General features: G+C 40.0%; 1 protein-coding gene across 3 annotated transcripts in view; it reads right to left on the minus strand.

Annotated features, from left to right (window-relative positions):
• Positions 1 to 14307, minus strand: part of LOC104592813 (protein MICRORCHIDIA 7) — a 45066-nt gene that overhangs the window by 1509 nt on the left and 29250 nt on the right. For all 3 annotated transcript variants that reach the window (XM_010252310.3, XM_088900160.1, XM_010252309.3), the window contains exons 17-18: positions 431 to 510; positions 275 to 338 (exon numbers count right to left, since the gene is read on the minus strand). In XM_010252310.3, coding sequence (XP_010250612.1) covers positions 275 to 338; positions 431 to 510 — 144 coding nt within the window. The remainder of the gene's footprint in view (positions 1 to 274; positions 339 to 430; positions 511 to 14307) is intronic.

Consider the following 14307-nt stretch of genomic DNA (forward strand, 5'->3'; position numbering starts at 1 on the left):
ATAACATCAAACCACCAAAGGAAATCATGTTTCTGAAACCAGAAATTCAAGACCATGTTTTTGGCTTTAGTTTTGGATAAACAAGAAATACACTGCACAAGCAAGAATTTATTTTCTCACGCCAGATGGGAACTTGGAACAACCATCATCCCAAGCCATGTCCAATATTATATACATTAAATTGGAGTACAAGATGACCAAGAGACTGAAATACAAGACCAACCCAACTTGTACAATTGGTTGAAGTGGTAGGGGAAGGTGAAGAAATGCTTACTCGGTCTTCTAGTGATTTACATCTATCTCTTTCAAATTGTAAAGCAGCCTCCACTTTCCTTAATCTAAAAAATAAAACAACTAAAATGTAAGGATAAGATTTCAAGTTACTTGCTACAGCAAGCACTACAAATTTTAATACAGAAATGGGGGGAACCTGTCAGACATATAATCCTCTCTGCCCAGCTGATTTAGACCATCTTCGCTATAACTGGAATGGGCACGCCTATCAGCTGCCTGCCAGTAAAACCATTTGTTAGCGCTTCTTTGGATGGGTGTATTGTGTGCGCATTTTGGGTGTTGGAGGAGAGGCTTACTTGTGAATTTGTAACAGAATTATTAAAGTAGTCACCCATTTTATGAAATAACAGAAATTGTATAAAAAATATGAAAGAATCCTTGTCTGTCCAAACCAGACAGTCACTCGTATGCCATTTAAACTCAGCATTTGAAGGAGCAATAAATATCAAGCTGTCTAAAAGTTTGATCAAATAAAATCTAGTCAATCTTAAAAGTTGAAGCATAAAGGCCTACGGAAGCTATTACTGTGTTTCAATTTGAAATCTAAAAATGATGAATTAACAAAAGGAATGCATAGCTAATCAAGTCAAGAGACAAGACCAAAAGTGAAGGCCAGGAACTCAGCTTCGTATTTAAGGGACCAAATCATAGTAATCTAATAATGATAGGAGTGAAGATCAGGGTACACTTAGAAATGGAGACCAAGAGAGATTTCAATGTGACCACTTCCGTTGCCTTGGTTTGATAATTCACAAGGGAGAGATTGAGGAGGATGTTGCATTTTGAGTCATGTGATGCGAAATACTACTTAGGCCAAAAGAAAAATTCTACAAAATGGTTATAAGGCCAGCAATGTTGTATGGAGAAGAGTGTTGGGCAACCAAGAATTGTGTCCAAGAAATGAGTGTGGTAGAAATGCAAATGTCAGATGGATGAACAAGAAAACCAAAAAAGATAGGACCAGAAATGAACTTATTTTAAGGAACCTGGGAGTAGTTACACTAGGTTATATAAGTGAAAGTAAATTAAGATGGTCTAATCAGTGTTTTAGAAGCACAAGGTGCAAGGGTCAATTTGCGCCTGAGGCACGCGCCTTTTTAAGCAAGGCGCAAAAAAATAAAAAATAAAAAAGCCAAAAAATTCAAAACAAAATAAAAAATCAAAAAATTATTAAACATAATATTATTAAAAATATAAACTTAAATTTTAAAATAAATGTTTTAAAAAAACCTATTATCTAAAATTAAAATACATAAATATAACATGTAAAGCATATTCAAATGAGAATTTAAAAATACAATCAAATTTATAAAACATTTTCAAGCATATAAAACCCAAAATCCCTTTTTTTCTCAATTGCATTACTTCAAGTAGCTAATGTGATGTAAAACATATTACATTCTTGATTCTATGAGCTGCCCTTGTGCCATGTCCCACGAGGCAAGCCTAAACAAGTCCACATTAGGTCTTAAATTCTTAGTTCTCACACAAAAAATAATGATTTTATAGTTTTAATTGCTTTTTAAGAAGATATTTTATTGGGATGAATGAATAAACATTACCAAATAGGGGGTTCTTGAAGCCCCCGACCCAACCACTAGACACAAAAAAAGCAAAAAAGCGTCAAATTTTCAAAAGGCGCACACCTAGGCTGAGGTGCAAGGTGCACCAAGTGCACGCCTAGGTGTGCGCCTTTTGAAGGGCTGTGCCTAGGACCTGGGTGAGGCATCTAGCCTAAAATGCACCTCGCCTATGCGCCTAGGCACGCCTTTTAAATCACTGGGTCTAGTCAAATGTAGAGAAGACCATTTACAACACTACTGAGAGGAAGTGACCTGTTATAAGTTAAAGGGTCTAGAATAGATAGAGGCAAACCAAAATGGACATGGGTTGAAGTAGCAAGAAATGGTTTAAGGGCTCATAACAATAGGTATGGCAACAGAGTGGAATGGCAGAACAGGATTCATGAAGCCAACCCCATAAAGTTGGGACAAGGCCTACATGTGTTTTTTTTTTTTTTGAAAAAGGTAAGGTAAATTTATTGATAGAATTCAGAACCATACAAAAGAACTCCCAGAAGAGAGCGAAGGCTGAAAACAGCCTCTCAGCTTACATTACATCTCAAATATACTAACAGATCTTAACTGAGACCCCAAGACCCTAGGCTGGAAGCCTTTCACACCTGCAGTCCAAGACACTAGCTTTCCCACTGCACCAGACACAAGACAGTCCACCTCCTTTTCCTTATTCTGAAAGATTCTTCTGTTTCTCTCCGCCCATATGGAACTGATAACCGCTGCAGGGATAGCCCACCACACACTTCTAGCCAGCTTAGAAAGACCTAACAAATCCCAACTCCTTAGCAGATCTGAGACCTGTTTTGGCATGGCCCAGGAAATACCTTCCGAAGAGAGAAAGTGGTTTCAAATTGCAGCCGCGAAAGGGCAATGGATGAAGAGATGATTGTTCCAAATCCCAACTCCTCTGCTTGCCCACACAGCTCACACAACATGTTTTGAATCAGAATTCCTCTTTTTGTCAAATTCTGTTTAGTTAGATTTTTTGTCCAATACCACCACCCACAGCAGTGCATTCACTTTGAGAGGAGGAATCTGAGTCCAGATTCTAGCAGCAGGAAAATTATCCAGTCCTCCACTAGCTAATCTTTTGGCAAAAGAGCTTACAGTGAATATTCCATCAACATTCCACTTCCAAATCCATGAATCTTCTTCCAAGGGGTTCAGAACTTGACTAGAGAGCAAGTCCAACAGGTTCACCACTTGGTCCACTTCCCAATCTTGGAAAGGTCTTCTGAACTTAGGGCTCCATGCAAGACCATTCCCCATCAGCTCACAACAATCTTCCACCATTACATCTTGATCCTCTGCGAGTTGAAACAGGTGAGGGAACAGCTCTTCAAGGGACCTATTGTTACACCAATTGTCTTTCCAAAATTTCAAGCGAAGACCTGAACCCAACTTAAGGGACCAACCACTTTCAACCAGAAGGTAGATTTCCGTAATTTTCTTCCAAAGAGAGCAACCCAAGGAAGGAAAGTTCAAGGTAATTGTCCAATCCCCTCCATCTGTTTTATACTTGTCAGCCATTAAAGACCTCCACCAGCTAGTTCTTTCTCTAGCAAATATCCAGATCCATTTACCTATTAAAGCTTTGTTAAAAGTTTTCAGACTTATCACCCCTAAGCCACCTCTTTCTTTCGGAGTACACACCTGTTTCCAATTGACTAAGTGTATTTTCTTTTCCTCCTCCCAGCCCTTCCAAAGAAAATTCCTTTGGAGCCTTTCTATTTTGTTCACCACTTTGGTAGGGATAGGGAAGAGAGAGAGGAAGTAGGAGGGGAGGTTAGATAGAGAGCTCTTTAGTAGAGTGATTCTACCCCCCAAAGAGAGATATTTAGCTTTCCAGGATGCCAATTTCCTTTTCAATCTTTCCAATCCAACACAAGGCCTACATGTGTTGAGTAACATATTTTCGTGATTTACATGTTTGTGGGGTTTGGCTTACAACTTGGTTTATCTATTATAGTTCATATTTTAAGTTTCAAAATAATTAGCTAAGAAGTTTAGGCTCCATTTGTTTGCACGGCAGATTTTGTATGTACTTCCATTTGAACTGGTTAAAATGCATGGGAGTGTAAATTCTTGTTTACTTTTGTTTCAGCTTTTTTTTATTATCGGTACAGTCAAATTTATTCAAATATTATAAAAGATTATATGTACAAGAGGAGTCCCCATTTTGTATGAAAGAGAATGTAGGAGGGTAGCTTGCATCAGTTTTTGGCAAGCAAAACTTGAACTGCTAAAATGAAACAAAAAAGTATAGATTTCGCATCAGGTAAAGGTGCAAAACTGCAAATCATAGATACAAACAAGTGAATGCAAATCTGATCCAGGTGTAAATTTGCATCTAGTTTGAATTCACACTGCAAACAGATGGAGCCATAGGAGTTATTAAATTTTTTAGTCAGAGTATGATAGTATAACTTCTACATTTTTCATTTTTCATTTTTCAGTTCTAGTAGGATTTGTCACCCCTATAGTGTCTAATATACCTTGTCTAAGTGCAAAAGTGTAGTGGAATAAATGTATTAAGTTTATTTGAGTTCCTATATTACGAAATGTGAGTGGTTCTCACTAGCTGTTGACTGATTTTGGGTCCCCCTCCTTCAGCAACCACCTATCAACAAATTCAAGAAAGAAAATGGAAGAAAAAAAAATAGAAAATAGAGGAGTTGAGCCTCTATTTTTGTCCTAGTAAAAGAAGAAATGAAAAGAAAGGACGAAAGAAGAAGAAAATCAATGTGTTTATTAGAGAAAATTGTGTTCTTCCATGTTTAGTAGGTCAGGTTTTGAAGTCTTTGAGGGTTCAAGACAATATACATCTTGATTGAACCCAAATAAGAAAAATAATAAAAAGTAACTAGTATTTCAACTCAAACTAAATTATTTAGTTTCACAATGTTTGATTTATTATTATAACCTCAAAAAAAGTTAAGAATATAAGTGTATCCAAGACCAAGGATCAACAGCACTGTGCAAAAACTATCTTGGTGATTGAATGAGGTGACCCTCCATGAGCGCCTTATTGCCTAGGCGTCACTCTACATGTTAAGCTACCTTGGTATTACCTCATTATCATAGTTAGGTAGTATATCCTAGCGATAGTCTCAATTGTATAGTGCATTGTCATTGTATCATTTGGTGTAGCAATTGCAAACATGACTTCATTGAGTTATTTGGTTTATTGCACAGCATGTTTGTGTTTTATTGCATGCTCACAAGAAATTGTTATAACTATGTGAACTCATGAAAGCCAAATCACCCAAGCATGCACTCACTCGGTGACTTGGTTTATCCTTTAACTTATGACATGTATGGGTTATTTTAGAGGCACAAGAAAGTATTATGACTATGTGAGTTCATCGTTCCACATATTAGGCCACCTTCATATTTCGTAATATTCCTAGTAAGGTAGTCTCCATTTTATCATATCATAGCGGGCAGTTCATGTATCACTTGAGGTAGCAATAACATGTATGCACTCACTAGGTAATTTTTCCTTTCATTTGATTGATAGAATGTCTATGCTTTGTTGGAGGGTTGCAAAAAGGTGTTGCGGCCATGTGGACTAACTGAAACCAAATCACCTAGGCATGTACTAACAAGGTGATTTGGTTTTAAATTTGATTATTAGCATGCTCGTGATTTATTGGAGGGTTGGTTTTTCTTTTGAATGATAACAGGTTAGTGTTTTATTAGAAAGCCATACATCACAATACATGTTAGGCTACCTTGGCATCCTTGATTGTCATAGTAAAGTAGTAGGTAGATTGTAGAGGTAATCTCTATTTTTTCATATGTTTCTAGGTTATTTCTTGTATCATTTGGGGAACGAAAAAGGCATGCACTCACTAGGTGGTTTGATTTTTCATTTGATTCTTAGCATTTCTGTGTTTTATTGTAGGGTTACAAGAAAGTGCTGTGATCATGTAAACTCATCAAAACCAAATTATCCAGGCATGCACTCACTAGGTGATTTTGGTTTTTCATTTGATTAATAGCATGTTTGTGTTTTATTGGAGGGTTGCATGAAAGTGTCGTCGCTTGAATCACTCAACGTGTTAGCCTACCTTGATATTTCTAAATTGTCATAGTAAGCTAGGAGACCTAGAGGTGTAAATCAGGTCGTGTTGCCCGCGGCCCGACACAGCCCAGCACGATTTTGAGCCATGCCGCGGAACGGCATGACTGTATGGGCAGTGCCAGGCTTGGGGTTTCAGGTCGGCGGGTCGAGCCAACACGGCCCGCACTGTCGTGCCATGCCACCTGTGGCCCGTGGGCTGGCACGACATGACTCTATTATAATATATAATATATAATATATAAAATATTATATAAATTATAATTATATAATAATATACAATATATGATATATTAATAAAATAAACAATTGTTTTCAATTTTATTATACTATTTTATTTAATTATTGTATATATAAGCAATTTTATACATCAAAATTCATATAAAGTTAAAATTTTAAGTTTTTTTTTTCTTCAATTTTTTTAAATAAATAGCTTTGGCCCGATCCATGGCCTAGCCTAGCCCATGGCCTTGCACGAGCTGTGTCGAGCTGACCCCCCAAAATATCCCAAGGGAGGGAGGCACAACCCGGGATGGGCCTCAGGTCGGAATGGCCCGACCTGCACTTTGCACGGGCCGCACGTGGGCCATGCCATGCCAGTCCAGCACGGCCCATTTTACACCTCTAAGTAGACCCTAGAGGCAATCCTTATTTTTTCATATGTTAGAAGGTTGTTAATGTGTAATTTAGGGTAATAATAGCAAGACACACTCACTGAATAATTTGGTTTCTCGTTTGATTAATAGCATGTTTGTGTTTTATTAGAGGGTTGCAAGTAAGTGTTACACATCAAACCAAATCACCTAGGGAAGCACTCGTTTTAATTGATGAAACTAATGAAGTATAAAATGCAAAATTAAGCTTATGGGCAAATGCCCTAGAAACAAAAGGTCTTAAAATAAGTAGAAACTAAAGCAAAGTACATGACATGTAAATTTAGTAATAATAGGAATGTAAATCAAGATACTTAGGATTGGAAACCAGGAGATAATTCAATATGACCATTTCTAGTACCTTGGTTCAATAATTCATAACAAAGGAGAGATGAGGAGGATGTCACCCAGAGAATTAGAGTAGATTGGGCAAAATGGAGTGCATCTAGAGTTTTACGTGATAGGAGAATATCACTTAGATTAAAAGGAAAATTCTATAAAAACAGTTGTAAAGCTAGCTATGTTGTATGGAGCAGAGTGTTTGACAGTCAAGAAACAACATATTTAGGAAATGTGTGGCAAAAATGCAAATGCTAAGATGGATGGGTGGAAAAACTAGAAAGAATAGGATCATGAATGAAGTCATCTGTAGAAACCTAGGACTAGCTCCAATAAGTGACAAAATCAGAGAGTAGGCTAAGATGGTTTGGTCACATGCATAGAAGACCACCGACAGCTCCAATTAGAAGAAGTGATTTGTTACGAGTAGTGTTTTAAAAGGCATGGGAGGCATACGCCTGGAGGCGAGGCATTCCCAAAACGCCCTGAGGCATATGCCAGAGGCACTGATACCTCTGAGGAGTACGCCTCAAGTGCAAGAGGCATACGCCTCATGCACATCTTATATAAAAAGACAAAAAGAAAAAAGAAAAATGAAAAAAAAGGAAAGGAAAAGAAAGGGAAGTGAAAGAAAAAGAAAGAGAAAAAAAAGAGAGAAAAGGAAAAGGAAGGGAAGAAAAGTGGTTTGCCCCCTGCCCCTTCGGCTGGGGGGCGAAGCCCCCCAGACCCCCTCGCCCCCTTTTCGATGTAGCCCAACTAATGTTATGCATCTTTATTCTTCTTAATATAAAATATTTTTATTAAAAATAAAGAAAAAATGAGATCCCCCCTTCCTCTCCATCCTCCTCCCCTTCCTCCTAACCCCCCTCCTCTTAAGGAGGCATATGCCTCCTTGTGTTCGGGAGGATTATGCCTCTTGCATTCTGAACTATGCCTCACACCTCAAGGTAGTGAAACGCCTTGTGTCACGCCTCCGCGTTTTAAAACATTGGTTACAAGTGGAAGGGGCTAAAAAAGCTAGGGATAGACCAAAAAGGACATGGCTAGAAGTAGTACGAAATGATTTAATCACTAATAATTAGTAGTGGATATGGTTTTAAATAGAACGGATTGGCAAAACAAGTTTCATGTAGCCGACCCCATATAGTTGGAATAAGGCATGAATGATGATGTCATGTTTTATTGAAGTGTCAAAAGAAAGTGTTGTCACCATGCGAACTCATTGCTCCACATATTAAGCTATCTTTCTATTTCTTGATTGTCAAATTAAGGGAGTGAACCCTAGAGGTATACCTTTCAAGGCATCGAGGTGAGGCTAAGTGATAAGGGGTCCTTTTTCGCCTAGTCAATACCCTTTTCTTAATAAAAAACGCAAATCCTAGGACAACTGCCTAGGTTCCATGGCAAGCAGCAACCATCTTTCAATATTAATTGTTTATGACCTTCATAAAACTAGGGAACTAGCCAAAAGTCAGTTCTTTATATTATAAAATTCAAATCACCTAGGCGACTAGGAACCCCAATGTCCCGATCCAGCTCCAGTACCTTTGGTTGAGATTGACGAGTCCTAAGTCGAATAAGACGGCTCAGAATCACCTAGACTCCTTGACAACTATGATGCCTACCATAGATCTTCATAACCTTTCTTCCTACCAAATTTCATTTCAAAACTCCATATAACACCATAGTTTCAAAACTCCTTGACAACAGTAGAAAACCTTATGTGCTGATTTCGGCCAAGCTTCTTGTGAAAGGAAGAGTAGAAAGTTGGGGATTTCAGCAAGAGACAAAGGAAAGGGAAGAAAAGAGTAGAAGGTCGACTAGGATAGATTGACTTAACCCTAGCCGCCAGCCCCTCATTCTATTTATAATTAACTTAAGTATGAGATATTACAAAGATGCCCTAAGTAGGGCGGCAACTCAACCTAAGTAATTACAACTCTTTAAAAAATAAAGACTAATGGGCCCAAGGCCCAACAACATCTTAATTTAAAAGGAAATAAACTAAACACAAGTCGGCCCACTCAACACTCCCCCTCAAGTTGGGAGTAGATGTCATACATCCCCAACTTGCGTAGATCATGCTCCAGCTTATTCTTTGCAACGCCTTTTGTGAGGACATCAGCAAGCTATAGATCAGAAGAAATGTATGGAAGACAAACTTCTCCTGAAGTTATCCTTTCTCTGATAAAATGTCTATCTACTTCAATGTGCTTAGTTCGGTCATGCTGGACTGGATTATGAGCAATATTAATTGCTGCCTGGTTATCGCAGTATAGCATCATAGGTTCTTCTGCCTGAACACCAATTTCTTCCAATAGAGAACGGATCCAGAGAAGTTCTGAAACTCCATGTGCCATGGCCCTATATTCGGCTTCTGCACTTGATCTTGCCACAATTGTTTGTTTTTTACTCTTCCATGAGACTAGGTTGCCCCCAACTAGGGTGCACACTCCTGAAGTTGATCTTCTGTCATCGAGGCATTCTGCCCAGTCCGCATCTGTATAGGTCTCTGGCTTGAGCTGTCCATGATCAGTAAACAATATGCCTCTGCTTGGATGTCCCTTCAGATAAGCAAGGATCCTGTCAACTGCCTTCCAGTGCTAGTCTCGTGGAGCATGCATGTATTGGCTTACTACACTTACTGCATAGGAGATGTCTGGTCTTGTCATGCACAAGTATAGTAGCCAACCCACAAGTCTTTGGTACCTCCCAAGGTCCTTTACTGGTTCACCTTCTGATGCACTGATTCTGTGGTTCTGATCAATGGGGGTGCTAGCTGCCTTTGTTCCAAGTTTCCCTGTTTCTTGGAGAAGGTCCAAGACATACTTCCTTTGAGAGATAAAAATTCCATGTTTCGATCTTGCAACTTCAATGCCTAAGAAGTATCTCAGTTCTCCAAGGTCCTTAATCTCAAATTCCTTATGCAGGTTCCTCTTCAGACTATCAATCTCACTCAGATCATTCCCAGTGACAACAATATCATCCACATAAACAATTAGGATTGACACCAAGGATCCCCTGTGCTTCACAAACAAGGTGTGATCAGATTGAGTTTGAGTGTAGCCAAAAACAATCAGGGCCTTTCTGAATCTGTCGAACCATGCTCTAGGGGATTGTTTCAAGCCATATAGTGACTTCTTCAGCTTGCATACCTTTCCCTCTTTAGCATTATCATAAAAACCAGCTGGAAGATCCATATACACCTCTTCTTGCAGATCCCCATTTAGGAAAGCATTCTTCACATCCAGTTGAAACAAGGGCCAAGAGTATGAGGCAGCAAGAGAAAGGAGTATCCGAACAGAGGTCATCTTTGCAACTGGTGCAAAAGTCTCTAGATAATCAATGCTATAGGTCTGTGTGTATCCTTTTGCAACAAGTCTTGCCTTGTACCTCTCTATGCTTCCATCTGCCTTATACTTTACTGTGTAAACCCATCTGCATCCAACTGTCTCCTTGCCTTCTGGTAGGTCCACAATCTCCCATGTCCGATTCTTAATCAAAGCCTCCATCTCTTCTTGCATAGCTGCCTTCCACTCAGGTTTGGAGAGAGCCTCACTAACACCCTTGGGTATAGACACGGAATCAAGAGAAGAGAGAAAAGCACGGTAGGAAGGAAAAAGTCCACTGTAGGATAAGTATTGTGATATGCAATGAGCAGTGCACTTCCTCTTCCCTTTTCTAAGAGCAATAGGGAGATCAAGGTTATCTGTAACAGTGTTAGTGGGACCAATGGGAACTGAAATAGTAGAGGGATCAAGAGGAATACCTGGATCTGTATCAGCCGAATCTGGAGTCTCCAAGGGATCGACAGGAAGTGGTGTGAGTTCTGCTGTAGTGGAATCAACCTCCTTATGAAGTCTCTGCCGTGAGTAATACTGTGAGACGGAACGCAAAAGGGTGTGAGTTCTGCTGTAGTGGAATCAACCTCCTTATGAAGTCTCTGCCGTGAGTAATACTGTGAGACGGAACGCAAAAGGGGGGGGGCAAGGTAGGTGACATCGAATGGTTGTCAAGCACAGTAGTAGGCACAGGAACTGGAACTGGGAGAGGGATAGACTGCTGACTTACTTCCCCAAAACACTCCCCCTGAGAAGGATTACTTGAGAAGAAGTATGTAGATTCGAAGAAAGTGATGTCCATAGTAACAAACCGGTTCCCAGAGACTGGATCATAGCAGCGGTACCCTTTCTGATTCTCTGCATATCCAAGGAAGACGCATTTCTTTGCCTTGGGATCAAGCTTCGAACGGTAAGGACCAAGAATATGCGCAAAGCAGACACACCCAAACACTCTTAGAGGAATATGAAATATCTCCCCCTGAGGAAAAAAAAGGCTGAATGGAGTGCTGAATCCAAGTATACGAGAAGGCATCCTGTTAATCAGATATACTGCCGTGAGAACAACATCACCCCAAAAACGAACCGGAACTGTTGTTGTGATCATCATGCTTCTTGCCGTCTCAACAATGTGTCTGTTCTCTCTCTGCAACACCATTTTGTTGTGGACTGTAGGAACAGCTACTCTGATGGACAACACCATACTCCAACAGATATGAGGCAAGATGTCTCTCAAAATATTCCCTAGCATTGTCAGATCTGAACATCTTGAATCTAGTTCCAAACTGTGTTAATACCATCTGATGGAATTGTCTCACCAAGGATGGTACCTCATTATGTGATTTCATCAAGTAAATCCAGGAATATCGAGAAAAATCATCCACAAACAGGAGAAAATAGCGATAGCCGCCCATAGAGGGAACATGATAAGGGCCCCACACATCCGAATGAATAACATCAAAAAGAGAATAACATCTTTTATTACTCGGTTTAAAAGAGTGTCTACAATGCTTTCCAAGTTCACAACCTTCACATTTCAACCTTGACAGACTCACAGACTCAAACAGTTTTGGAAACAAAGAACTTAAAGAAGAAAAAGACAAATGGCCCAGACGATTATGCCAAAGTATAATCTGATCCACAAGTTTTGACTCACTGCCCTTGCAAACATGATGACTTTGGTGAATTGGAAGAGTATCCAGGAGGTAGATTCCATTCACTTCACGACCACTCCCAATCGTCCTCTTTGAATCTAGATCCTGCAAAATACAATGTCCAAGAGAAAAAATTACTGAGCAGTTCAGATTCTTAGTCAAACTACTAACAGATAACAAGTTGGTGCTCAATCTAGGAACATGGAGGACAGAGGGTAAACAAATGGAATCATTAATCTTGATAGATCCCTTCCCAGCAATAGGAACATGGGATCCATTAGCTGTGGAGACCCTATCTCTGCTAGAACTGAACTGGTAAGAGGAGAAAATGGTGGAGCAATGGGTCATGTGCTCTGAGGCTCCAGAGTCTATAATCCAAGGAGATCTCTCCTTACCTGAAGCAGAAACATAGTTTGCAGTGACATGTGGACTACCTGTGTGGGCAAGGGAGGTGGAGTGATTTCCACCTGTGCTACCTGTACCTTGTTGTCCGGTTGCGGCTGAATTGGAACTAGTTGTATCCCTCTGATTCAGAAGTAACCCAAACCTCTCAAGCTCGGCCCTTACTGTAGCAGCTGCAACAGACTCCAAGGCAGTTGTAGTAGGAGGGGCCGGAGTGTCACCAGTAACTGCCATATGTGCATTTCCTTTCTTATTCTTCAATCTGGTTGGCACAAGATGTGGGTGAAGCTTCCAACAAGTATCTCTTGTATGCTTCGATTTCTTACAGTAGTCATAGACTAAGTCCCTTTTGTCTTCCTTCTTGTTTTCAATGCCATTCTGTTTAGGTTTCACAGCACTTACCATAGCAGATTGATCAGTCATGAGATTCTTCATCATTACATCCCTCCTGCACTCCTCCCCTGACACGAATGCATATGCTCGGGAGAGAGTGACACTGTCCCTGGAAAGAAGATGTTGTCGTGCAATGTCATACTCAGGGTTAAGGCCAACAAGGAATTCAAACACCCTATACTTCTCTAAGTGTCTTTGATAGGTAGCTGCATCCTTGGTGGTTTCCCAAGCAAAGGTCTCTAGATGATCGATCTCCTGCCACAGGGTCTTAAGGACTGAAAAATAAGTTGCAACAGATTTATCTCCCTGCCTAGTAGCAATAATCTGATTTCTTAGTTGATAAGCCCTAGCAACATTCTCCTTCTGTGAATAGGTCTCTACCACCCCATCCCATATCTCCTTAGCAGTGTTTGCCCATAAAAAGTTTTTACTTATATGTGGCAACATAGAATTACACAACCATGTCATTACCATATAATTTTCTTGCACCCACCGGGAATTGCCAGTTTCGGGTTTTACCTCTTCACCAGTAATATACCCCAATTTTCCACGAGCCTCAATGGCCATCTTTGCAGATTGGGACCATTCCAAGTAATTTGTACCATCCAACCTAACTGAAGTAATGGTTCCGGCTCCGAAGGGGTCTCTAGCACCTCCTCCCACTGGTCCCATTTCATTCCCGGGCTTATATTCAACTCTGTGTCCCTCCATGTGTCTCAAAGAGGTACAGAAAACAGCTAAAAAATGCAACAAGAATAAACAAAATACCTTCTGGAACCAACGACACTCCTTTGGTGTCCTGGACTTTCTTTCCACGAAAGATTCCTTTTCGGTGGGATGGGAGAAAAGAGAGAAGAAGCAACCGCCCTCTCTAGAGGCCTCCAAACCACATGGAACTTGAATCGCCCCTTACAAAAAACCCAAAGGAACCCTAAAAAAATAGGACGCCACTACCTAGGTCAAAATTGAAGAGTCCAACAAAATCAGGACTCTTCCCCTATCTCCAGTTTTTCCTGATTCTGATGAGAAACCCTAGACCAGCTATAGGGCATACAGATCCACCAAGAAAATCCAAAACTGGGCTTACCTGAAAGCTTCGATCAGCCTCTTAAATCTCCATGCAGTCGGCCGATCTAGGGCTGCAGGAACAAATCTCTTCAAGAACCTTCAACCCGCTCTAATACCAAGTAGAAAACCTTATGTGCTGATTTCGGCCAAGCCTCTTGTGAAAGGAAGAGTAGAAAGTTGGGGATTTCAGCAAGAGACAAAGGAAAGGGAAGAAAAGAGCAAAAGGTCGACTAGGATAGATTGACTTAACCCTAGCCGCCAGCCCCTCATTCTATTTATAATTAACTTAAGTATGAGATATTACAAAGATGCCCTAAGTAGGGCGGCAACTCAACCTAAGTAATTACAACTCTTTAAAAAATAAAGACTAATGGGCCCAAGGCCCAACAACATCTTAATTTAAAAGGAAATAAACTAAACACAAGTCGGCCCACTCAACAACAACTATATATATATATATATATATATATATATATATATATATATATATATATCTTCTCCTTT

The sequence above is a fragment of the Nelumbo nucifera genome, chromosome 3 (genome assembly GCF_055504915.1).
Source record: "Nelumbo nucifera cultivar China Antique chromosome 3, China Antique-T2T, whole genome shotgun sequence".
In the NCBI taxonomy this organism is placed as follows: domain Eukaryota; kingdom Viridiplantae; phylum Streptophyta; class Magnoliopsida; order Proteales; family Nelumbonaceae; genus Nelumbo; species Nelumbo nucifera.